At 48.8% G+C, this 24,021-nt stretch overlaps 1 protein-coding gene across 1 annotated transcript in view; it reads left to right on the plus strand.

The window, feature by feature from the left end:
* Positions 1–24,021, plus strand: part of LOC139269230 (uncharacterized) — a 141,447-nt gene that overhangs the window by 51,163 nt on the left and 66,263 nt on the right. Inside the window, exons 3-9 of the mRNA XM_070888320.1 lie at positions 2,945–3,030; positions 3,562–3,655; positions 6,314–6,436; positions 13,227–14,897; positions 17,916–18,023; positions 21,094–21,175; positions 22,462–22,633. Of these exons, the coding sequence (XP_070744421.1) occupies positions 2,945–3,030; positions 3,562–3,655; positions 6,314–6,436; positions 13,227–14,897; positions 17,916–18,023; positions 21,094–21,175; positions 22,462–22,633 (2,336 nt within the window). The remainder of the gene's footprint in view (positions 1–2,944; positions 3,031–3,561; positions 3,656–6,313; positions 6,437–13,226; positions 14,898–17,915; positions 18,024–21,093; positions 21,176–22,461; positions 22,634–24,021) is intronic.

Raw genomic sequence — 24,021 nt, forward strand, 5'->3', positions numbered from 1 at the left:
ATGAATTTCTGGGCGGAGGGCGCAAACTTTTTCAAGGTGCTAAAATTACCACTCCGTCTGGGTTACTGTGCAACCACATTTCCACCACAGAGTATTTTGTCACATAGTGTCCCAACATGATTCTCTCCCAACCCAACCCAACCCAACCCCCTTACACCCCAGCGCCTGAAGGTTAGCCCACTGCTGTGGCCACAGTTCCATAGGATAGCTCACACAAGTGGCCTTCATTCATGTGTGACCCTTGACATTGAGTGTCAACAGGCTCAGGAACCATGGGGGGGGGGGGGTGTATGTCAAACCAGCCAAATCATGTCCTCCTCTGATAGCCAAACACAGGTACAACCAGCTGGCCAGGGACCAGGAGCAGGAACCAGCCAACCTTCCCCTCTTTAATCCAAGGGTTCTGAGGCCTAGTGTAGTGCCCCCACCATCTCCCCTCCGACCCCCACCATCTCCCCTCCAGGCCCCCACCATCTCCCCTCCAGGCCCCCACCATCTCCCCTCCAGCCTCTACCATCTCCTCTCCACCCCCACCCACTCCGATCGGCTAAGGGGCACCTTTCCTTCAGCCGAGGTTAGTGGACATCCTGTTTTTTAACGTGTCTATGCAGGAGCTTCTGCCCAAGTTACGCCAGCCGATGGTGAGAACACTGCCCCTCCCCCCCAGGGAATTACCACCGAGGGGGTAAAATCTGGGACCTTCTGTAAAGACTCGGCTGCCCATCAGATGATCTCATCGAGACAGAGAGGGACTGACAGCTTTCAAATCTGTGGTAGACAGAAGTTATTAAACTGATTCAGAACATTTCAGCCTTCGACCTGCCTCAGCGAGCAGCATGGAAGAGGCTGACCCGGGACTGGATGATCCAGATCAACACCTTAAATCAGGGCCGATCTCCTACAGATAACTTGGCCTGTCATTGAGATGGTTTTATCTCAAACATTATGTTTAAGGACTTCAGAGATTCCATCTGGTTTTCCCAACTGATTCATTTGGTAAAGTAAAATTGATGATCATAGAATGCTAGAGCTCAGAAGAAGGCCATTTGGCCCATCCTGTCGGTGCCAGCTCTTCGACAAGGCTATCCAATTAGTCCCACTCCCCCGCTCTTTCCCCATAGTCCTGCAAATGATGTGGAAATGTTGCAAAAAGGAATTATTTTTGGTGTATTTCATGTATCACACAGTGGCTTTCTTCATTGACTTGAAACATTAACCCCACCTTCCTCTCCCGGCCAATATTTATCCACAAATAACATCACTAAAACAAATTATCTGATCATTGCTGTTTGTGGGACCTTGCTGTACGCAGATTGGCTGCCGCCTTTTCCTATGTTACAAGAGTAACTGCACTTCAAAAGTACTTCATTGGCTGTAAATCACTTTGTATGTCCCGAGGTTGTGAAAGACACTATATAAATGCAGGTTCTTTCTCCGAGCTGCCTGACCCGCTGAGTATTTCCAGCATCTTCTGTTTTTATTTCATATTTCAGCATCTGCAGTATTTTGCTCCTTGTTTTAGAGCGGGATTTACTCTGCCTCTAACCCGTGCTGTATCTGACCTGGCAGTGCTCGATGCTGACACTGGCTACCAAAAGTAAAAAGGAACCGCATTCCATTATGACATAATTTTGCACTGTGAAAGTGGGTTTAATGTGCATAGTTCACAGAGGACCTCCAGTGGCAGCAGCTGAGCATTGCAGTGTGACGTTTTCACCTTCCAGTTAAGTTTGGTAAAATCTGGTCACCTAATAGAAAAAAAGACTTGCATTTACATAGCGCCTTTCATGACTACCGAGCATCCCAAAGTGCTTTAGAGCCAATGAAGTACTTTTGGAGTGTAGTCAGTGTTGTAATCTAGAAAATGCAGCAGCCAATTTGCACATAGCAAGCTCCCATTATCAGCAATGTGATAATGACCAGATAATCTGTTTTTGTTATGTTGCTTGAGGGATAAATATTGGCCAGAACACCGGGGATAACTCCCCAGCTCTTCTTCAAAATAGTGCCATGGGATCTTTTACGTCTGCCTGAGAGAGCAGACTGGGCCTTGGTTTAACGTCTCATCCGAAAGATGCCACCTCCGACAGTGCAGCACTCCCTCAGCACTGCACTGGAGTGTCAGTCTAGATTTATGTGCTGATTTTTGGGATGATCCAAATTTGCATAATCGATGAAATAGGATTTTAAAAACTGTTCTAAATGTGAAATATCTTCCACCGCAGACAATCAAAAATACCTGAAAGTCTGAAAGTTTTTCAAACTGTCAGGCTCAGAGGACAGAGTGGCATCATAAATTGTTCCCGTCGTTATCTATAAAACATTGATTTTGGTAAAGGAAGAACAGTATGCGGTTAGGAAGGGTCCTTCCACTATCACATTCCACCACTCCTACGTTAAGAGAGATTTCCGAGTCTTTAACTGGAACATTGAGTTTCCCTGTGGCGACCAGAACTGTACCCAGTGTTCTGAGTACGGTCGCACCAATGATTTATAAAGTGGCAGGGTTATCTCACTATTTCGGCTCAACTTTGACCTTTTAGTACACCTCACTATCTGATTTGCTTTGCTCACTGCCGCTGAGCATTAATGACTGATTCCTGTCTCTTTGACCTTTGCGCAGTGACTGAATCTATTCTCTTGCTCACTGTGCTGAAGACAGGCTCCCCTTACCCAAGCCCTGTTTGTGCCGTTCCTCCATGGGCAACAGTGGGAGACTGGGAGAATCCCTGCGGAATCTTGGGGCCCTGCTCTCCAAGGCAACAAAGCAAGGGCTGAAATGTAATTTTGAAAAATTTTAACGATGGGTTGAAGAAAGATTATTGAAAAGTATTGCCCTCCTTTATTTAAAGGGGCGTGATGATATATAATGGTCAGAATAAACAATGCAGTACAATGACTGACTGTGCTGACCTAAAATAACGTGATGTTTATTGCTGTGCAGGGATGGAGGCAGAGAGACAGGAGCCCTTGAAAGACCACTGTGACAGTCTGATGGACTCCATTGATGCTCAGCTCAGCCAGCTGCAGGTACAGTAGAGACTGAATTGTCTGTCTTTGAGTCGGACCTTGTCTAAAACCACCCTTGCGTGTAACCAGGGTTGACTCCGAATGACGGTTTCCCAGTGTGTGCCCTCAGGCTGCTTCCTGCCTCAGTTCTCACGGGCTCTCTCAGTCTGGCTCCGACACCAGGAGTGAATCCAGACGGGAGTGACGATAATTAGACCTTTTTGACTTCATCTCAGTTCAGATATGTTCAGGGCCGTTAGTTCCTCTCCCAGTCTTTGTAATGTTGTGCTTGAGGTCAGCATCAAACATTCACAGGTCAGCTCACGAGGGAGTTCTGTCTACTGAATGCCAATAATGTGCCTCTGTCGGGAGAGATGCGTACATTGCCCTCACCAACCGAGGGAACTCGGTGACTGAGTCCAGTCCCTTCCAATAATTAAACTACTCTCATTACCCAGTGTTAAACTCTTGGTCATTTGTAGATGAAACCGTTTAGCCCTGATACTGTTCTGGTGATAATGAGTCTGATCCTCTGGTGTGATTCTTTCTTAGGCTTCAGTATTAACCAGTCAGGGACGGGTGGCAGCATGCAGCCTGACCGAGAGCGCCCCCTTCAGGAACACAACGCAACTCCCAAGAAGGACAGGTAGAGCGTCAGTCCCTGTCTCCAAATGTGCTGTTGGGCTGAGGCTATTATCACATTGGCAACATACCTGGTATCCCTTTAATAATACAATTCTAACTGATGGTGCGAATGGTCTTCGCTTACTAGGTCACAGCGGCAGAGTAGGCAACAGGTCTGGGGCAGTGTGTGGCCGCTCTGGTTCAGTATTGGAGTCGGGGTCTGGGGCAGTGTGTGGACACAGGGTCAGTATCGGAGTCTGGGACAGTGTGTGGACACGGGGTCAGTATCGGGATCTGGGGCAGTGTGTGGACACAGGGTCAGCATCGGGGTCTGGGGCAGTGTGTGGATACGGTCAGTATCGGATCTGGGGCAGTGTGTGGATACGTTCAGTATCGGGGTCTGGGGCAGTGTGTGGACTCGGGGTCAGTATCGGGGTCTGGGCAATGTGTGGATAAGGTCAGTATCGGGGTCTGGGGCAGTGTCTGGACACAGGGTCAGTATCGGGGTCTGGGGCAGTGTGTGGACAAAGAGTCAGTATCGGGGTCTGGGGCAGTCTGTGGATACGGTCAGTATCAGGGTCTGGGGCAGTGTGTGGATACGGTCAGTATCGGGGTCTAGGGCATTGTGTGGATACGGTCAGTATCGGGGGCTGGGGCAGTGTGTGGATAAAGGGTCAGTATCGGGGTCTGGGGCAGTGTCTGGACACGGGGTCAGTATTGGTGTCTGGGGCAGTGTGTGGACATGGGGTCAGTATCGGGGGCTGGGGCAGTGTGTGGACACTGGGTCAGTATCGGGGTCTGGGGCAGTGGGCAGTGTGTGGATACAGTCAGTATCGGGGTCTGGGGCAGTGTGTGGACACTGGGTCAGTATCGGGGTCTGGGGCAGAACATGGACACAGTGTCAGTATCGGGGTCTGGGGCAGTGCATGGACACGGGGTCAGTATCGGGATCTGGGGCAGTGAGCAGTGTGTGGATACGGTCAGTATCAGGGTCTGGGGCAGTGCATGGACACGATTAGTATCGGGGTCTGGGGCAGTGTGTGGACACAGGGTCAGTATCAGGGTCTGGGGCAGTGCGTGGACACGGGGTCAGTATCGGGGTCTGGGACAGTGAGCAGTGTGTGGATACGGTCAGTATCAGGGTCTTGGGCAGTGCGTGGACACAGAGTCAGTATCGGGTCTGGTCAGTGTGTGGACATGGGGTCAGTGTCGGGTCTGTGCAGTGTGTGGACACTGGGTCAGTATCGGGGTCTGGGGCAATGCGTGGACACGGAGTCAGTATCTGGGTCTGGGGCAGTGCGTGGACATGGGGTCAGTATCGGGGGTTGGGGCAGTGTGTGGACACGGGGTCAGTATCAGGGGCTGGGGCAGTGTGTGGACACGGGGTCAGTATCGGTGTCTGGAGCAGTGCGTGGACACGGGGTCAGTATCTGGGTCTGGGGCAGTGTGTGGACATGGGGTCAGTATCAGGGGCTGGAGCAGTGTGTGGACACAGGGTCAGTATCTGTATCTGGGGCAGTGTGTGGACAAAGGGTCAGTATCTGAGTCTGGGGCAGTGTGTGGACACGGGGTCAGTATCGGGGTCTGGGACAGTGTGTGGACACGGGGTCAGTATTGGTGTCTGGGGCAGTGTCTGGACACGGAGTCAGTATCGGGGTCTGGGGCAGTGCGTGGACACGGGGTCAGTATCTGGGTCTGGGGCAGTGTGTGGACACGGGGTCAGTATCGGTGTCTGGGGCAGTGTGTGGACACGGGGTCAGTATCTGGGTCTGGGGCAGTGTGTGGACACGGGGTCAGTATCGGTGTCTGGGGCAGTGTGTGGACACGGGGTCAGTATTGGGATCTGGGACAGTGTGTGGACACGGGGTCAGTATCGGTGTCTGGGGCAGTGTGTGGACACGGGGTCAGTATCGGGATCTGGGGCAGTGTGTGGACACGGGGTCAGTATCGGTGTCTGGGGCAGTGTGTGGACACAGGGTCAGTATCAGGGGCTGGGGCGGTGTGTGGACACAGGGTCAGTATCAGGGGCTGGGCAATGTGTGGACAAGGGGTCAGTATCTGGGTCAGGGTCTGGGGAAATGTGTGGACGGACACCAGGTCAGTACTGTATTGGAGTTGAGGACTGGGGCAGTGTGTGGTTTATTTGTTCTTGTGATCGGGGTGACACGGGCAGGACTGTATTTAATGGCCGTCCCTAGTTGCAATGATAGCATTGAGTCAGTCACATAGTGTGGGATTGGAGTCATGTGTAGGCCAGACCGGGTAGACAGGCAGATTCCCTTCCCTGGATGACAATCGTGAATCGATCAGATTTCATGGCCAATTCCTGGTGCCGGCCCTCAAATTCCCAGCTTTACTGGATACAGTTTCACAACCTACCCTGATGGGTGTGAACTCTCAGCCTCTGGGTGGCTGCTCCAGAATTGTAATCACCAAGCTGCTGTACGTGAGATTGCGTTTCTTCCTTTCCTTGACTATCCCCTCCTCCCCCATGGAGAAAGCACCCCCCTCTCCCCCCCTCTACTCAATGCCTCTCCGCAGTAACACGGCAAAGGAATTCTAAATGTATCCCGCCAAAGCGATATACTCAGATTGCCATTCCCAAGCCGATTCAGATGTACGATATTTAACACAACTGTTTCTTGCTGCTGTAACTGTTTCCTTGTTTGTACCACAAAAGGAACTCTGACTAGGAGCCAGTCCGGCAGTAGGGACACGGGGCTGGGCAGTACCAGTGCTGCCGATGCCCTGTCGGACACGGAAGTGTTGTTCTCCATGATACAAGAAGGCAGCGGTGTTTCAGGTGCGTGAAGGGTATTTACATTGTGAATGCGACTGCATGATCTTTGCTCCATTCATTCTCTGGATACGGGCGTCGCTGGCAAGACATAAGAACATAACAATTAGGAGCAGGAGTAAGCCACCTGGCCCTCGAGCCTGTTCCACCATTTAATAAGATCATAGCTGACCTGATCATGGACTCAGCTCCACTTTCCTGCCCACTCCCCATAACCCTTTATTCCCTTATCGTTCAAAAATCTGTCTATCTCCGCCTTAAATATATTAAATGACCCAGCCTCCACAGCTCTCTGGGGCAGAGAATTCCACAGATTTACAACCCTCAGTTTTAAAAGGGCAGCCCCTTATTCTGAGACTATGACCCCTAGTTTTAGTTTCTTCTATGCGTGGAAATATCCTCTCTGCATCTACCTTGTCAAGCCCCCTCATTTTTTATCTTGTATGTTTCAATAAGATCACCTCTCATTCTCCTGAACTCCAATGCGTATAGGCCCAACCTATTGAGCCTATCTTCATAAGTCAACCCCCTCATCACCAGAATCAACCGACTGAAACTCCTTTGAACAGCCTCCAATGCAAGTATATCCTTCCTTAAATATGGAGATCAAAACTCTAGGTGTGGCCTCAACAATACCCTGTACAGTTGTAGCAGGACTTCTGTGCTTTTATACTCTATCCCCCTTGCAATAAAGGCCAACATTCCATTTGCCTTCCTGATTACTTGCTGTACCTGCATACCAACTTTTTGTGTTTCATGCACAAGGACCCCCAGGTCTCTCTCTACTGCAGCACTTGGCAATTTTTCTCCATTTAAATTATATAATTTGTTTTTCTATTTTTTTCTGCCAAAGTGGATAATGTTACACTCATAATAAATGGTGAGACTGAGTACTGTGTGCAATGAGCAAGTGTGACCTTGGCTCCTTTATTAAGGTTCCAGAGTGCAGGTACCTCGTGGGTGGCCTGCTTATATACTGTGCTCCCAAGGGATGCTGGGATCCCTTGGGACTCCAACAGGTGGGCCCTCTGATGGTCAGGTGTGATGCAGGTTACAAGGGGTTAAATACATAACAGATAACCTCATATTTTCCCATGTTATACTCCATCTACCAAATTTTTGCCAAGTCACTTAGCCTGTCTATATCCCTTTGCAGATTTTTTGTGTCCTCACAATTTGCTTTCCCAACTATCTTTGTATCATCAGCAAACTTTGCTACATTACACTCAGTCCCTTCATCCAAGTCATTAATATAGATTGTAAATAATTGAGGACCCAGCACCGACCCCTGCGGCACCCCACTAGTCACTGTTTGCCAACCAGAAAATGGACCATTTATCCCGACTCTCTGTTTTCTGTTAGTTAGCCAATCCTCTATCCATGCTAATATATTACCCCCAACCACATGAATTTTTATCTTGTGCAGTAACCTTTTATGTGGCACCTTATCGAATGCCTTCTGGAAATCCAAATACACCACATCCACTGGTTCCCCCTTATCCACCCTGCTCGTTACATCCTCAAAGAACTCTAGCAAATTTGTCAAACGTGATTTCCCTTTCATAAAACCATGCTCACTTTGCTTGATTGAATTATGCTTTTCTAAATGTCCCACTACTGCTTCCTTAATAATGGACTCCAGCATTTTCCCAACATCAGAAGTTAGACTGCTTTTTGTCTGCTTCCTTTTTTAAATAGGGGCGTTATATTTGCTGTTTTTCAATCTGCCGGGACCTCTCCAGAATCCAGGGAATTTTGGTAGATTACAACCAATGCATCCATTATCTCTGCAACCATTCATTTTAAGATCCTAGGACGTAAGCCATCGGGTCCAGGGGACTTGTCATGGAACTGGCATTTATTCTCCATCCCCGGTGGCCCTTGAGAAGGTGTCGGTGGGTCTCCTGCTTGAACCGCTGCAGTCCCACCGTGTGGTGAAGGTGCTCCCACGCTGCTGTTGGGGAATTCCTGGATTTTGACCCAGCGATGATGAAGAAGCGATGTTATATGTCCAGCTCGGGATGGTGTGTAACTTGGAGGAGACAGCGTTGCCTTGCATCTCCTGCCCTTATCTTTCTCGATGGGTTTCGGAGGTGCTGCCGGAGAAGCCATGGCGAGTTTCTGCAGTGCATCATAATCAGTCAATCATCAGCCTTGTGATGAAAATGGAGATAATAATAGAGTCGGGACAGAGAGAAACTGGAAAGGGCTGGTAGAGAATAGAGGAGAAGAGAAAATCTAGGGGACAGGAGGCAAGCGACTGGGGAGATGGAGAGTGTGAGGGTGAAGAGAACCGAGAAGGAGGGAGGAAAAATGGACCATAGAAAAAGACTGAAAGGAATGAATAGATGGTAGGGCTAGAGATGGAGAGAAAGACTGGGAAAATAAAGGAAGAAGAGGAAAGTGACTTGGGGAAGAGAGCAGGGTCGTGGGGGGGGGCGAGGGGGATGGGGAGGCTAAAGGCACTGTGGCAGAGAGGGATGAGGAGAAGCAGAGAGAGAGAGGAAGCGAGATTGCGGGAAAGAGATAGAAAGAGAGAGTCCAAAGGGGAGAGAAGGGTGAAGATGCAGGTGGAGAGAGAGATGGATGTGGAAGATTCGATCACGATTCAGGGTTTTGGATCATTCTCTCTCTCAGCGGTTGTGCAGCACTTCCTGTGTGTGGACCTTGGCCCACACAAAATAGAAGTGCTCTTAGAGCCTTGACTTTCACATAGGCTGATGGAGCAACGGTCTGACAAGTAAACCCAGTTAATAATTAGCACCCTGCGTGAGAAGGCATACTGGAACTTGTGTAGGATTGCGATTACATCTTCAGTTTATTCGCGTACAGAAATAGTATAATTAGGGCCAGAGTAGAACAGAACAATATTACTGCATTACTGATTTGTAGATTGAGTAGTACAGAGGGTTAGGAACGAGGTCATGCAGTGAGCAATGAGGAAATACTTGCATACAGATTGGAAACGTCCCTTTAAAGCGTCCTCAGTAGTAAAAGATCAGAGATCACCAGTCCAGTAACCAGCACTCCAGCAGTGTCCTTCAGTTTGAAGAGCTCTTTGCTGTGCCCCATGTAGTGGTCTGTGTGACGCCTGGGGTCCCATGTAGTGTCGCTCTGTGACCCCCGGGGTCCCATGTAGTGTCGCTCTGTGACACCCTGCGCCATGTAATGTCTGTGACACCCTGTGTCCCATGTAGTGCCTGTGTGACACCCTGTGTCCCATGTAGTGTTTCTGTGACAGATTCCTTCCTTCTGACTGACGGGTTGAAAAATGAGCTGAAGAAACATAGAAACATAGAAAATAGGTGCAGGAGTAGGCCATTCGACCCTTCGTGTCTGCACCACCATTCAATATGATCATGGCTGATCATGCAACTTCAGTTCCCCATTCTTGCTTTCTCTCCATACCCCTTGATCCCTTTAGCCGTAAGGGCCACATCTAACTTCCTTTTGAATATATCTAACGAACTGGCCTCAACAACTTTCTGTGGTAGAGAATTCCACAGGTTCATAATTCTGAGTGAAGAAGTTTCTCCTCATCTCGGTCCTAAATGGTTTACCCCTTATCCTTAGACTGTGACTCCCAACATCGGGAACATTCGTCCTGCATCTAACCTGTCCAATCCCGTCAGAATTTTACATGTTTCTATGAGATCCCATCTCATTCTTCTAAATTCCAGTGAATATAAGCCTAGTTGATCCAGTCTTTCTTCATATGTCAGTCCTGCCATCCCGGGAATCAGTCTGGTGAACCTTCGCTGCACTCCCTCAATAGCAAGAATGTCCTTCCTCAGATTAGGAGACCAAAACTGTACACAATATTCAAGGTGTGGCCTCACCAAGGCCCTGAACAACTGCAGTAAGACCTTCCTGCTCCTATACTCAAATCCCCTTGCTATGAAGGTGATGCCATTTGCCGCCTTCACCCCCTGCTGTACCTGCATGCCAACTTTCAATGACCATCACACCCAGGTCTCGTTGCACCTCCCCTTTTTCTAATTTGTCACCATTCAGATAATATTCTGCCTTCTTGCTTTTGCCACCAAAGTGGATAACCTATATTATACTGCATCTGCCATGCATTTGCCCACTCACCTGTCCAAGTCACTCTGCAGCCTCTTAGCATCCTCCTCACAGCTCACACTGCCACCCAGCTTAGTGTCATCTGCAAACTTGGAGATATTACATTCAATTCCTTTGTCTAAATCATTAATGTATATTGTAAATATACATATATATATATAAATTTACATATATACGGGTCCTTTTCAAAATGGCAGGCAGTGACTAGTGGGGTACCGCAAGGTTCAGCGCTGGGACCCCAGCTATTTACAATATACATTAATAATTGAGACAAAGGAATTGAATGTAATATCTCCAAGTTTGCAGATGACACTCAGCTGGGTGGCAGCGTGAGCTGTGAGGAGGATGCTAAGAGGCTGCAGGGTGACTTGGACAGGTTAGGTGAGTGGGCAAATGCATGGCAGATGCAGTATAATGTAGATAAATGTGAGGTTATTCACTTTGGTGGCAAAAGCAGGAAGGCAGAATATTATCTGAATGGTGACAGTTTAGGAAAAGAGGAGGTGCAACGAGACCTGGGTGTCATGGTACAACAGTCATTGAAAGTTGGCATGCAGGTACAGCAGGCGGTGAAGAAGGCAAATGGCATCGCCTTCATAGCAAGAGGATTTGAGTACAGGAGCAGGAAGGTTTTACTGCAGTTGTACAGGGCCTTGGTGAGGCCACACCTTGAATATTGTGTACAGTTTTGGTCACCTAATCTGAGGAAGGACATTCTTGCTATTGAGGGAGTGCAGCGAAGGTTCACCAGACTGATTCCCGGGATGGCAGGACTGACATATGAAGAAAAACTGGATCGACTAGGCTTATATTCATTGGAATTTAGAAGAATGAGAGGGGATCTCATAGAAACATATAAAATTCTGACGGGATGGGACAGGTTAGATGCAGGAAGAATGTTCCGGATGTTGGGGAAGTCCAGAATCAGGGGTCATAGTCGAAGGATAAGGGGTAAGCCATTTAGGACCGAGATGAGGAGAAACTTCTTTACTCAGAGAATTGTGAACCTGTGGAATTCTCTACCACAGAAAGTTGTTGAGGCCAGTTCGTTAGATATATTCAAAAGGGAGTTAGATGTGGCCCTTATGGCTAAAGGGATCAAGGGGTGTGGAGAGAAAGCAGCAAAGAGGTACTGAAGTTGCATGATCAGCCATGATCATATTGAATGGTGATGCAGGCTCGAAGGGCCGAATGGCCTACTCCTGCACCTATTTTCTATGTTTCTATGGTACGTGCTCAAGGCTCTGGTGTGGGACTGTTCAAGTTCACGTTAAGTCAAGACTTTTCAAGTGAAAACCTTCTGACTCAGAGGCGAGAGTGCTATCACTTAGCTATGGCTGACATTGTAAAGTTTAAGCAGACCATTCCTAATCAGATCACACACAACTTTAAATATATAAACTCCCATCGGGCATTCCAGGATGGGCAAACATGATGGTGATCTCCCTCCAGCCCTATAACCACCCCCCTCCCTCTTGGCCCCACCAGACTCTGGCCTTTTGTAAATTTCTCTCTGCCTTGTCCCCACCGTTGGCGGCTGTACTTTCAGCTGCCCAAGTTATTCCCTCCCTTAATCCCTCCACCTCCCCGGTATGCACCGGTGAGGTTTGTAGAACTGTTGAGTTGGGAGTGGCTTAGCCAGTCACGTGATGTTCACAGGATTCAATAAAACCCCAGCCAGTTGGGTTTGGGAGATCCACAATGAGGCAGGTGGTTGTGAGCCTGGTGGATGAACTTGTAATGTGTAGTGTGATTGTTAAACCTTTTGCTAATAAACCAACAAGTTCCTAATAGCAATGTGTTGCTATGAATTCTTAAGCAAAGAACCCTTGAAGCAAATCCATTACAGCACCGAGCGCTGATCCAGTCTGAGAGCACACAACACTCGGTGTACAGAGCAGAATTGACCCCGGCTCACCCCGGAGTCGACGTTACTGGGTCCCACTGGGGAGATCATTGCAAGGCCCAAGATTCAGGTCCATTAGGTCCATCCATCCTTCGAGTTAACAGGCTGTTGGAACTTGGACATCGAGCCAGGGACTTGCTCAAACTCTCCTCGGGATTGGGTCCTGTTGGCAAGGCTCTGCTCTCCCAGCGACACTCAGCAATGACTGCTGATTGCCCCAAATCTTTGAAGTTCTCGGATTTAGTCTCTGATCCTTTCTCTATGTAAAGTTAGTAGTTGTCACTATTCACGTACCGAGAAAGGTAAACCGTTTGGTTATATTTACCATTTTCAATGAAAATGTTTACAATTTGAAAGAGAGGCAGGATACACTGGCTGGCTCCCCTGATGGTTCAGTGTAAAAGTTCACTCCTAACGAGCCACACAGATCTAGACGATCTCGGTCTGTGTGGAGTTTGCTGAGTGCAGCCAAGGCTGCTGTTGGGACACTGCAGTTGCCTTTGTTTCCTGGGCTAGAGAGGGGATAAAACACAAATCTGCCCCAGCTGACTGGTGTACTATCCTCGGCTGAAACGTGTGAATTTGTGGATATCGGGTACAGACTGGGCTCGACTGTGGTGCCAGGCTCCATGGTAAATTAGCCTGTAGACTCACACGTGAAGAATGCCCATTTGGGCGAGGGTATCAGCGGGCTTCTGGTACTTGGGGAACTCTGCTCCTTACTGGAGGAGGAATGAAAGTACTGTGGCTCATGTGTCTTACATTTGAATTCCAACTGACTGCATCCATTTTGTCTCACAACTGCAGGACGTGTAGATCAGGCGGAAATCTTCTCGTGTCCGACTGGATCTAAGGATGTGACATCAACGTCCAATGTGAGTCCAGGTTTCATAAGAAACCAGCCCAATGTTCTTTTGGCTAAGCCTGGAAGGCAAGAGGCAGATGGTGAGTCAAGAAAGAAGCAGTATGAATGGAGAGTGCAGCAACTGCTGGGGCCACAACAGATGGAGAACCAGGGATATCAGAGTGATACCAACACTGTGGGCAGTGTGTGTACAGAAGACTTTGCTTCCCGCTTTCATGAGGGGATGGTGGACCCCGCCCTGAACTTTGACACGGAACCAGACAGTGAGGGTTCATTCATCAGCCGTGCTTCCTTCAGAGAACGGTCTCGGGAATCTGCCGGCCTTTATCTAGAACCTAATTCCCAACAAGGAAATCTGGGAAGTGAAGTCTGTGGTCTTCTTCAGGAACAGACACTATTCAGGAAGAAAGAGTCCGATAGAGAGTGTGCTCAGCATGACCACATGTCCAGGCGAGAGCGCAGTGGAGCTCCTTCAAAAACCTCTGCAATAATTCAACCGGCTCAGAGTCAGACTGGTGCAGAAAGAGATGGGTTTGTTGGGTGTGTCTCTCCTCGGGGCGGTGAGGGTGACAGTGCGGCCGACGGGCCTGTTAATCCTACATCTCAAAGGCTAGATATCATCCAACAGTTTCGAGAGGAATTGGAACAAGTCCTGCTCGGGACCAGGTCACAGGCTGGGACCTTGTGGGCCGAGCAGGCAACTTCCAGGGCCTTGACCAGCAGGACCGCAAGTGTTGAGTCTTTGGGCGACAGGATTTCAAAGCTCAGCCTGAACAATATGTCAGAGCAAACATCACAACGAAGAAACTTTCCTTCCGGGACCAGAATCCTGGTTGCAAACCAATCCAGGGAATCTCCTGTAAACCCAAATCCACTAAAGGAAAAGGATTTGGTGACCAGCTGTTTACCGGCGTCTAATCCAGCCGTGATAATCCACGGAGTTCTGGGGACTACTAGAATAAAGCTGAAGGAGGCTCGGAAGAGACTGTTGCAGAGTCGAGTGAGGCTCAGTAGAAACCTTAACCCCGAGCTGCAGGCCCTGTCCACAGGAGACAGCAGTGACCCGATCCCAGGGCAACAGGAGAGCTCGGCCACTAGTGATGAGCTTCTGCCGTCCAAACCAGGAGGCAACCAGCAAGATGATGTGATGGTGAATGGAACCCACTCACCGGGCCACGTGGCACCCACTTTGGTCCCTCACCGTGCAGAGAGGGCCTGCCCGTCACCCACACATGGTGCAGGCAAAGCGAATGCTTCGGGTAAAACCAGCATTGCAGGTCAATGGAATGGAATGACCGATGGTCTCGGTGGTTTCGAATCCCAGCCTCCGGCTGCCGACAGTTGCAGGAACAGCCCAGCGCATCTCTCCGGATCTGAGCCCCCGCCAGTCCGTTCTTTCTGGGAGGGAGGCTCAGACATTGCTCGCTCCGCACTCGATCCCAGGAGGAGGATGCAGTCCCCGAATTTGCCGCAGAGTCAGCTGACCGACTCCGTCCACGAAACCAAAGCAAAAGGGACACGTGCGCGAAGCAACACGGCCGGTAGTTACAGGGAGGAATCGGGCAGCCCTGCACTGAGCAGCATCAGAGATAAACCACTTTTACATAGAACAGGTAGGTTACAACTCAACAAAAAACTCTCCCACCTCTCGTGCATTGTTCAATATAATTGCATTAACTGTATCCAGTGTTTAACCCGTCCTTCATTACTCATCCCCTTTCTGTGGTAGATCAGAACCTTATTACCCACTCCTGGTCATCCATAGCTTTCTGCGTATTCCATGGCCTTCGGTGATTGAGGTCCCTTTCATGCTTCAGATGTTATCAATGAGAGAGCTGGGGATTGACTGGGACGAGGGTTGGTCCTTTCACCTCCCAGTACTTGGCTTCCTCTCTCTGATGGAGACTAGGTGATACACAAGATGTAGTTACAGAAGTCTAGATTCATCTGAATTCATTTTAAGTCTGAAGTTCATTTTAATTCTACTCTAATTAATAAATCACCTGAAATCTCCACAAGTCTATTAACAGTCAGTCATCAAGACCCATCTTGGGTAAATCTTATCGCCAGTACTAATTTGAAGGCAGGCAGACTCTTGTTAAGAGGCAGGTTAACTCCCCTCCAGAATCTACATTGCAAGCCCCCCTATCTTGCTACACGTTCGCCCTCAGCTCCTCCCACTGCCCCGTACAATCTACTCAGAAGATCATTCGCCGGCTTCTTGTGCTGCGCAGTAAGATAGTATCCAAACAATCTTTCTGGGACCTCTGTCAATACCATCCTCAATCCAACTAAACTTGAACAAAATCTAGACTAACACTCCAGTGCAGTGCTGAGGGAGTGCTGCACTGTCGGAGGTGCCGTCTTTCGGATGAGACGTTAAACTGAGGCCCCATCTGTCCTCTCTGGTAGATGTAAAAGACCCCATGGCAGTATTTCGAAAAAGAGCAAGGGAGTTCTCTTGGTCAATATTTATCCCTCAAACAGCACCTTAAAAAAAAAAAGTTACCTGGTCATTATCATATTGTTGTTTGTCGGACCTTGCTGTGTGCAAATTGACTGCAGCATTTATACATTACAACAGTGACTACAATTCATTGGCTGTAAAGCGCTTTGGGACATCCTGAGATCATGTAAGATGCTAGATAAATGTAAGTCTTTCTTTCTTTAACTATGAGAAGGTGCCCAAGAACAGCCTGCGGTCACTACTTTGATGCTCCCTCCCTATCTGTGGGGCACGTTTTGCCCCTGCTCAGAGCCTTCCAAATGTATTGAAGGGTGGGGAGCTGGTGTGGGGGTGGTGGGGTGGTGGGGGGGGGTGTGAGTGTGGGGGGGGTGGGTGATGGGGGTGTGGGGAGGGGGATAGGTGGGGGGGGTGAGTGTGGGGGGATTGGGGGTATGGGGGTGGTGTGGGGGGATGTGGGTGTGGCGGGGTGTGGGGGTGTGAGTGTGGGGGGGAATGGGGTGGGTGGGGGATGGTGAGGGGTGGGGGATGGGGGGAATGGGGTGGGTGGGGGATGGTGAGGGGTGGGGGATGGTGTGGTGGGCTGGTGTGGGGGAATGGTGGGGTGGGAGGGAGGGGGTGTGTGGGTTGGAGGGGGGTTGTGAATGTGGGGGTGAATGAGGGTGTGGGGATGGTGAGGGGTGGGGGGGCAGTGTGGGAGTGAGGGTGTGGAGGGCACTATGTGAAGTTCCCACATGCTCCTGCTCGATAGCATCATCCTTGCACCTCCTCTCACGAAATGCCTAACCCGAGGCAGAAGGAGGGAGGGGAGCCTTCATCCACTGTCTGGGCTGGATTCAAACCCAGACACATCTGGGCCAGGTTTTCCTGGGTCCAGTGACTGGGCAGAAAATCGACCAGGCACTATGACAGCCATGCACTCCCCTGCCCGAGTTTCCTGTCGTTGCGCCCTGGTGAGCTCAGGGCAGGAAGAGGAAAATCTGTACCAGGCGTTCTGACCCTAATGTAAGACAAACATATAGTGAAGAAGAGATTTATATCCAGGAGATCTGCCTGGAGTGTACAAGGCATTCCAGTTGGACCAGCTGGCCTTTCTGCCCAGTCGGTCTGAGCACGACCTGTTCCCTTCATCACCCTCACCCCGATGACCCTTTACCGCCGCAACTGCAATCTCTTTTTAAATAAAATTTTCATTTATTTTTCCTGAAGTGCACTGATGATATTCCAACAACAAATTGTATTTATATAGCATCTTTAATGCAGTAAAACTTCTCCAGACACCTCACAGGAGCGATTATCAACAAAGTTTGACGCCAAGCTGTTAGAATTATTAGATATTAGAGCAGATTATCAAAAACTTGGTCAAAGAGGTAGGTTTTAAGGAGTGCTTTAAAGGAGCAGAGAGAGGTAGAGAGACATTTAGGACTGAGATGAGGAGAAACTTCTTCACTCAGAGGGTTGTGAATCTTTGGAATTCTGTACACCAGAGGGCTGTGGAGGCCCAGTCTTTGAGTATATTCAAGACAGAACTCAATGGATTTTTGAATATTAAGGTAATCAAGGGATATGAGGATAATGCAGGAAAGTGGAGTTGAGATCGAAGATCAGCCATTATCTCATTGAATTGCGGAGCAGGCTCAAGGAGCCGAATGGCCTACTCCTGCTCCTAATTCTTGTGTTCTCTTATGTTCAGAGAGGTTTCAGGGGGGAATTCCAGAGCTTTAGGGCTTTGGCTGTTGAAAGCATGGCCGCCAATGCTGGAGCAGTTAAAATTGGGGATGTGCAAGAGGCCAGAATTGGAGAAGCACAAAGATCTCAGAGGGTTAAATGGCTGGAGGAGACCGTATAGGGATTTGAAAACCAGAATTAGAATTTGAAAATTGAGATATTTCCGAACTGGGAGCCAATGTAGGTCATCGAGCACAGGGGTGTTGGGTGAATGGTACTTGGTGTGAGTTAGGATTCGGGCAGCAGAGTTTTGGATGAACTCAAATTTACGGAGGGTGGAAGGTGAGAGACTGGACAGGATTCTTCAAGGGATAAATGCACGGGCAAACAGGACACAACTGTTGGGAACGAACAGTATGGGACATCATTGCCACCTTGAGCCCAATAGTTGGTTGAGAAGGACGGGCACAACCCACCGCTGACTATTTGTTCTTCTCAGGAGTTTCCATGATGACTTTCGATGATGTCACCATCGACAGTGACCTGGACTCGGGGAGAATGGAAAAAATCCAAAGTAATTTTCCGAGCATCCTGAGGAGCAGGAATGGTAAGAACTTCTCGAGCAATAAACAGGGACCAGGATGTTCCTGATGAGGTGGAAACTCTCAACCCACAGATCACAGTGATTAGCTGACCTCAGAAATAAAACTCTTGACTATTGCTTTTGTATAAGGTACCTCCATCTTCATCACTGAAACAGATGATCTGGTCATTATCACATTGCTATTTGTGGGAGCTTGCTGTGCGCAAATTGGCAGCTGCATTTCCTATATCACAACAGTGACTGCATTTCAAAAGTGCTTCATTGGCTGTAAAGTGCTTTGGGATGTCCTGTGGCAAGTTCCTTCCTTTTTTCAAAGCAGTAGCGAAGCAGCGGGGGAGCAGGTTACAGTGGCGGCGCAGTGCGGAGTGCTCCTGGAAACCACCAACTCCTGGTCACAATTTCCGAAGATCGAACGTGAAACTTAATCTTCACTGCAGAAAGAGCTCATTTCAACTCTTCCAGTAGCTGACTCGTGCACAGGCGGAGTTTAAACACTTCCTCCAGTCGCCGTACTGATTGAGTGGGAAATCATGTTTTGTATCATCAGCAAACTGTATAATGCTGCTCCCCGTACCCGAGTCTAGGTCATTTATAAACACTGAATAGAGTCATGGACCCAAAACGGACCCTAGGGGAACACCACTGTAAATTCACTCCCAGTCTGAGAAACCGCCATCCATCACCAACCTCTGCTTCCTGTCACTGAGCCAATTCCATATCCATCCCCTTAATTCTACGGGCTTCAATCCCTTCGTAGATAGGATGAGGATGGTTGTAGACTTTAGGATGACAGACAGGATGGTGAAATGGACAGAAGCATGGCAGATGGAGTTCAATGTGGAGAAGTGTGAAGTGATGTACTTTGGGAGTATGAATAGATAATGTACTATAAATGGTACGGTTTTGAAAAGTGTAGATGATCAGAGACACAGTGGTGTTCATATACACAAATCTTTAACGGTGGCAGGACAAGTTGATAAGGTGGTTAATGGAGAATATTGGTCACTTGGGTTTATAAAGAGAGGAATAGAATATAAAAGCAAAGAAAAAGCAAACTTTATAAATTACTGGTTAGGCCTCAGTTGGTGTACTGTCAACAATCCTGGACATCACAGCTCAGGCCTTAGAGAGGGTGCAGAGGAGGTTTACCAGGGATGAGGGACTTCACTAATGAGGAGAGGTTGGCAAAGGTTGGACTGTTCTCCTTTGAACAGAGAAGGTGACCTGATAGAGGTTTTCAAAATGATGAGAGGTTTTGATAAGAGTAAATAGGGAAAAGTTATTCCCTCTGGCGAGTTGGTCAGTAGCCAGGGGGCATAGGTTGAAAATCATTGCAAAGGATCGAGAGGGGAGATGAGGAGACATTTTCTCACTGAGTTGTCGGGATCTGGAAGGCTGTGCCCGAAAAGGTGGTGAAAACTGATTCCATAAATAATTTTGAAAGGGTGTTGGACAGATACTTCAGGATGAGGAATTTACAGGTTTATGGGAAAAGACAGAGCCGCGTGACTAATCGCAACTGCTTTTTCAGAGAGCCAGTGCAGGCTCGATGGGCCAAATGGCCTCGTTCTGTGCTATACGTTCGATGATTCTATAGAAGCTGGGACCAAGCACAGCAGAGCCGAGCTCTGACAGCTGATAACATTTTATTGCAATGGTCTACTGTTGCTATTCCCTGTCCCCGAGGTTTATAACCTTTCATGTGATGATGAGGATGGGGCTGTTCTTGCAATCTCCAGCAAGAAGGAGAGGTTTGTAAAACCCATCTCTCTCATAAAAATTCCTCAAAATGGACAGTGATAGGGAAGTTATCAGAGCACCCTCTCCGGTTCGCTGTGGCATGACAGCTCTCTGCAGTAGAATGGCGGGATTACCTCCGAGCTTCGGACTATTCAGTGTCCAGGAATGGTCTACTACACTTGTCTGAATGTGGAATTATCATTGGCACAAACCATAATGATCTGAATGCAGATAAGCTCACTCAGAGTCTGTCCAACAAGACAAACATTTATATCTGGCTAAAAACAGACCCACTCAAGACACTAACAAATGCATCTGGGTTTCAGTAATCGGCCTTATGCAGGCAGTGGAGTGGGGTTCTTCTGCATAAGGATAAATGGGAAATCCCAGCAACTCCGTATCGTTGGAGTAATCCTTACCCTGCTGAACAGAACCACATACCGTTGCAGAGTAATCCTTACCCTGCTGAACTGAAACTCCACACAGTTTTTTTCATTTGTTCCTGAAATGTGGGCGTCGTTGGCAAATATCAGCATTTATTTGCCGATCCATTATTGGTCTTGAGAAGTTGGTGGTGAGCTGCCTTCTTAAACTGCTGTAGTCCTTGTGGTGAAAGTACTCCCACAGTGCTGTTAGAGAGGGAATTCCAGGATTTTGACCCAGTGACGATGTAGGAATAGCGATATATTTCCAAGTCAGGATAGTGTGTAACTTGGAGGGGGTCTTGCTGGTGATGGTGCTCCCATGCACCTGCTGCCCTGTTACACCCAGCAATTCTTACCCTGCTAAAGTGCTAAGAGCCTTGTACTGTTCCCCTTACCTTGAAAAGAAAAAAGAAAGATCTGGATTTAGATAGCGCTTTTCACGACAATCGGACATCTCAAAGCATTTTACAGCCAATTAAGTACTTTTGAAGTGTAGTCACTGTTGTAATGTTTGAATAAACTGCTTAGTTTATTTTCTTCTACCTCTGAGAGAAATTCCATGTAGTTTCTCCGGCGGGAGACTGGCAAAACACCTGGAGAAATGGAGGCAGTGCCTAAATCTGTCCATTCACTCCCTTTCTCTGGGGTTCTGTGAAGATCCAGTGGGAGACCAGGAGAACCCCGTGGAATTTCAGGGCCACTTTGTTCCTTTTGCCTTTCCTCACATCTCACTAATGGTAAACCAGAAAACGTTCACACTCCTCTTCAGCATAAGATGTTAGTTACCCTCTATTCTCAGTATAACGAGACTGTACTTACCCTGACATACGGCTTTTCTAACTCTGTATGAGGCAGTTACCATGGTGATGTCTTTGAGAGAGCGTCGTTGTTGTCTTCTTACTTTGCAGGTGGGCGATTCCAGAGCGATGCGGGTGTGAATGTGAGTCGCGCTGTGAAGAAATGCTGCAGCCCCGGGAAGGAGATGGGCAGGTCAGAGAAATACGGTGCACCAAGAATTGCCCCACCCCAATAAAACATTCAATCCTCAGCCCTCTAAGTGAGGGTGTCAGTGCATAAGGCAGACTACCTTTCCCCTTTATACTGTGCCAGCCTCAAGCAAAAAATGGGAAGTCTTGTATTTGTATGTGCATTTCATGACCTCTAGCTCTGAGACGTCCTATCATGGAGCTCAGTCACTGTTGGGATCTCCTATCATGGAATGTAGTCACTGTTGTTGCGCCGTCCGATCATGGAGTGTAGTCACTGTTATTGGGACATCCTGTCATGGAGTGTAGTCGCTGTTGGTGGGACGTCTGATTAAGGAGTGCAGTCACTGTTGTTGGGACATCCTATCATCGAATGTAGTCACCTGGGATCTCCTATCATGGAGTGTAGTCACTGTTGGGATCTCCTAAAATGGAGTGTAGTCACTGTTGTACTGTGCTGACAGATAGGGACCGTATGAAGGAACTTTACTGTACCTGACTGGGGATCTCTGGATAGTGCAGTTTAGAGGCAGCTATATCCTGTGTGCAACCCAGGTTATACACGACTACAAGTGTATTTGATGCTGAAACTGAGGCCAACAGTGGCACTGTGTTAATTCCCAATACTGACATTATTCACCTTCACAAGCAGACAAATTTGTGACTACTAAATCGAATATAAAGTAATAATAAAGCCAAATTTCTGGATTATTGCCTCTGCTTCTCAGATGAGTGGAGTGCAGCATGATGGTTGGGTTAGTCAGGAATTTGCTGACACCAGATAAAATGACTGAAAGCTTTTGGATTGTCACAAAAACCAAACTGGTGCGTTAATGATCTTCAGGGAAGTGAACCTGCCACTTCTATCTGATCTGGGTCTATATCTGACTGCAGATCCGTACTAGGTGGTTGATTCAATGCTTTCAGGGTAACTAAGGGTTTGCATTGAATGCTGTCTTACCAGTGTCGCCACATCCTGGGATCACATTAAAAAAACAAGTGGAATCGAGTGACTGTGCCTGGGTACTCCATGAAGTAAATGCCTCTCGTCAGCAATCTGTTGCAGAACCAATGCGTTGAGCCAAATGGAAATCCCAAATTATCCATTTACATCTCAAAATGCAACGTCTGCCTTATTATTGAGGATATGGCATGTGCCCATGGCCCCCTCTGCTGGTTCTGCCCTAGATCACGTTGTGTTGGTAGAGTTGCTGAAGCTGTTAAATGAGTGAATGGAGTTGGCAGGAATTGTGACGCTGGTGCTGAGATAGAATGTTCCGGATGTTTCAGGTACGCGAGCTCCGAGAAAAAGATCATGGACGACGAAGATTTTGAGCAGTTGTTCGGGGAGCCGGGCAGTGAGTGGAGGACCAGCAGCCCCTCCAAGTGGGATCCCAGCTTGAGATGGGCAGATCACACCTGGAACCGCAACAGAGGCTCCGAGATGTCCAACTCTCACAGGGTGCTGTACATTCCTCCTTGAAACACTCCTTTATTCTGTCACACAGAACCACCACTGTATGTTATAAAAGATGAATAGAGCACAGCAGGCAGGCACTGCCCCACACTGTGCGACACAGTAAGATGCAGCTTTGTCCCCATAATCAGAGGAATGTTGGTGTGCGAAGGACTGAGGGGAGCCGAGGAAAAACCAGAGCGAGGATCACTACTGAGGTCACTCTCACTGACCACCTGGAAGACAGATTCAGAGTGGCATTGACAAGTGTAGGAGTGACACTGTAGGGACCAGGAAGTGGCATTGACAATGACCTGGGATTGACATTGAAAGAAATCTGGGAGAGACAATGACGGAAGTGCGACGGGTGAGATTGAGGGGAGTGCGGGGTGGGGGGTGTGAGGAGCACAGAGGGGTGGGATTGGGGGGATTTAGGGGAGTGCGGGGGGATGAGATTGGGGGGGGAGTGCGGGGGGGTGAGATTGGGGGGGGGAGTGCGGGGGGGGAGTGCGGGGGGGGGAGTGCGGGGGGGTGAGATTGGGGGGGTGAGATTGGGGGGGGGAGTGCGGGGGGGTGAGATTGGGGGGGGGAGTGCGGGGGGGTGGGATTGGGGGGGAGTGCGGGAGGGTGGGATTGAGGGGAGTGCGGAGGGTTGGGATTGAGGGGAGTGCGGGGTGAGAAATTGCGGGGGTGGTGAGATTGGGGGGAGTGCGGGGGTGGTGAGATTGGGGGGAGTGCGGGGGGATGAGATTGGGAGGAATGCAGGGGGGGTGAGATTGGGGGGGGTGAGATTGAGGGGAGCATGAGGGGGGTGGGATTGAGGGGATGGGGGTGGGATTGAGGGGGAGTGCGGGGAGGTGAGATTGTGGGGAGTGCGTGGCGGTGAGATTGAGGGGAGTGCGGAGGAGGGGTGCGATTGACAGATGCCTGGGAATACATTGGTTCCCCGCCTCTCTTTCCCCCTCCCCCCCCCCCCCCCCCCCCCCCCCCAGCATGGGATGTGCATGGTGCAGGGAGACCCCAGAAAGGACAACGCTGAACGTAGCCTGGAGCAGAGGAATCCTCATCAAAAAATAAACTAAAATAAATTGGAGAACGGAATAGAATCCGGGGCCTCGTGTGGCGACTGATCTGCACTCGGGCCCCTGCCCGTGCCTCTTTATTGACGGCTGGGTAGGATGCATGGGTTGATTCCAAGGCTGATATTTTTTGCCTCTTACTGTGCATGCTCAGTGCATTATCCTCAGTTGCCACTTTCCCCAACTAGGAAGCTGTTGACACAAATTTGCACCCTACTGTTTGATGAGAGGAGACTGAAAATTCCACGCCAATTATAAATTATAATAGCATATGGTATCATTCACAGTGCGTGACTGATTTACTGGTTTCAATGC

Source organism: Pristiophorus japonicus, chromosome 8 (genome assembly GCF_044704955.1).
Source record: "Pristiophorus japonicus isolate sPriJap1 chromosome 8, sPriJap1.hap1, whole genome shotgun sequence".
In the NCBI taxonomy this organism is placed as follows: Eukaryota; Metazoa; Chordata; class Chondrichthyes; family Pristiophoridae; genus Pristiophorus; species Pristiophorus japonicus.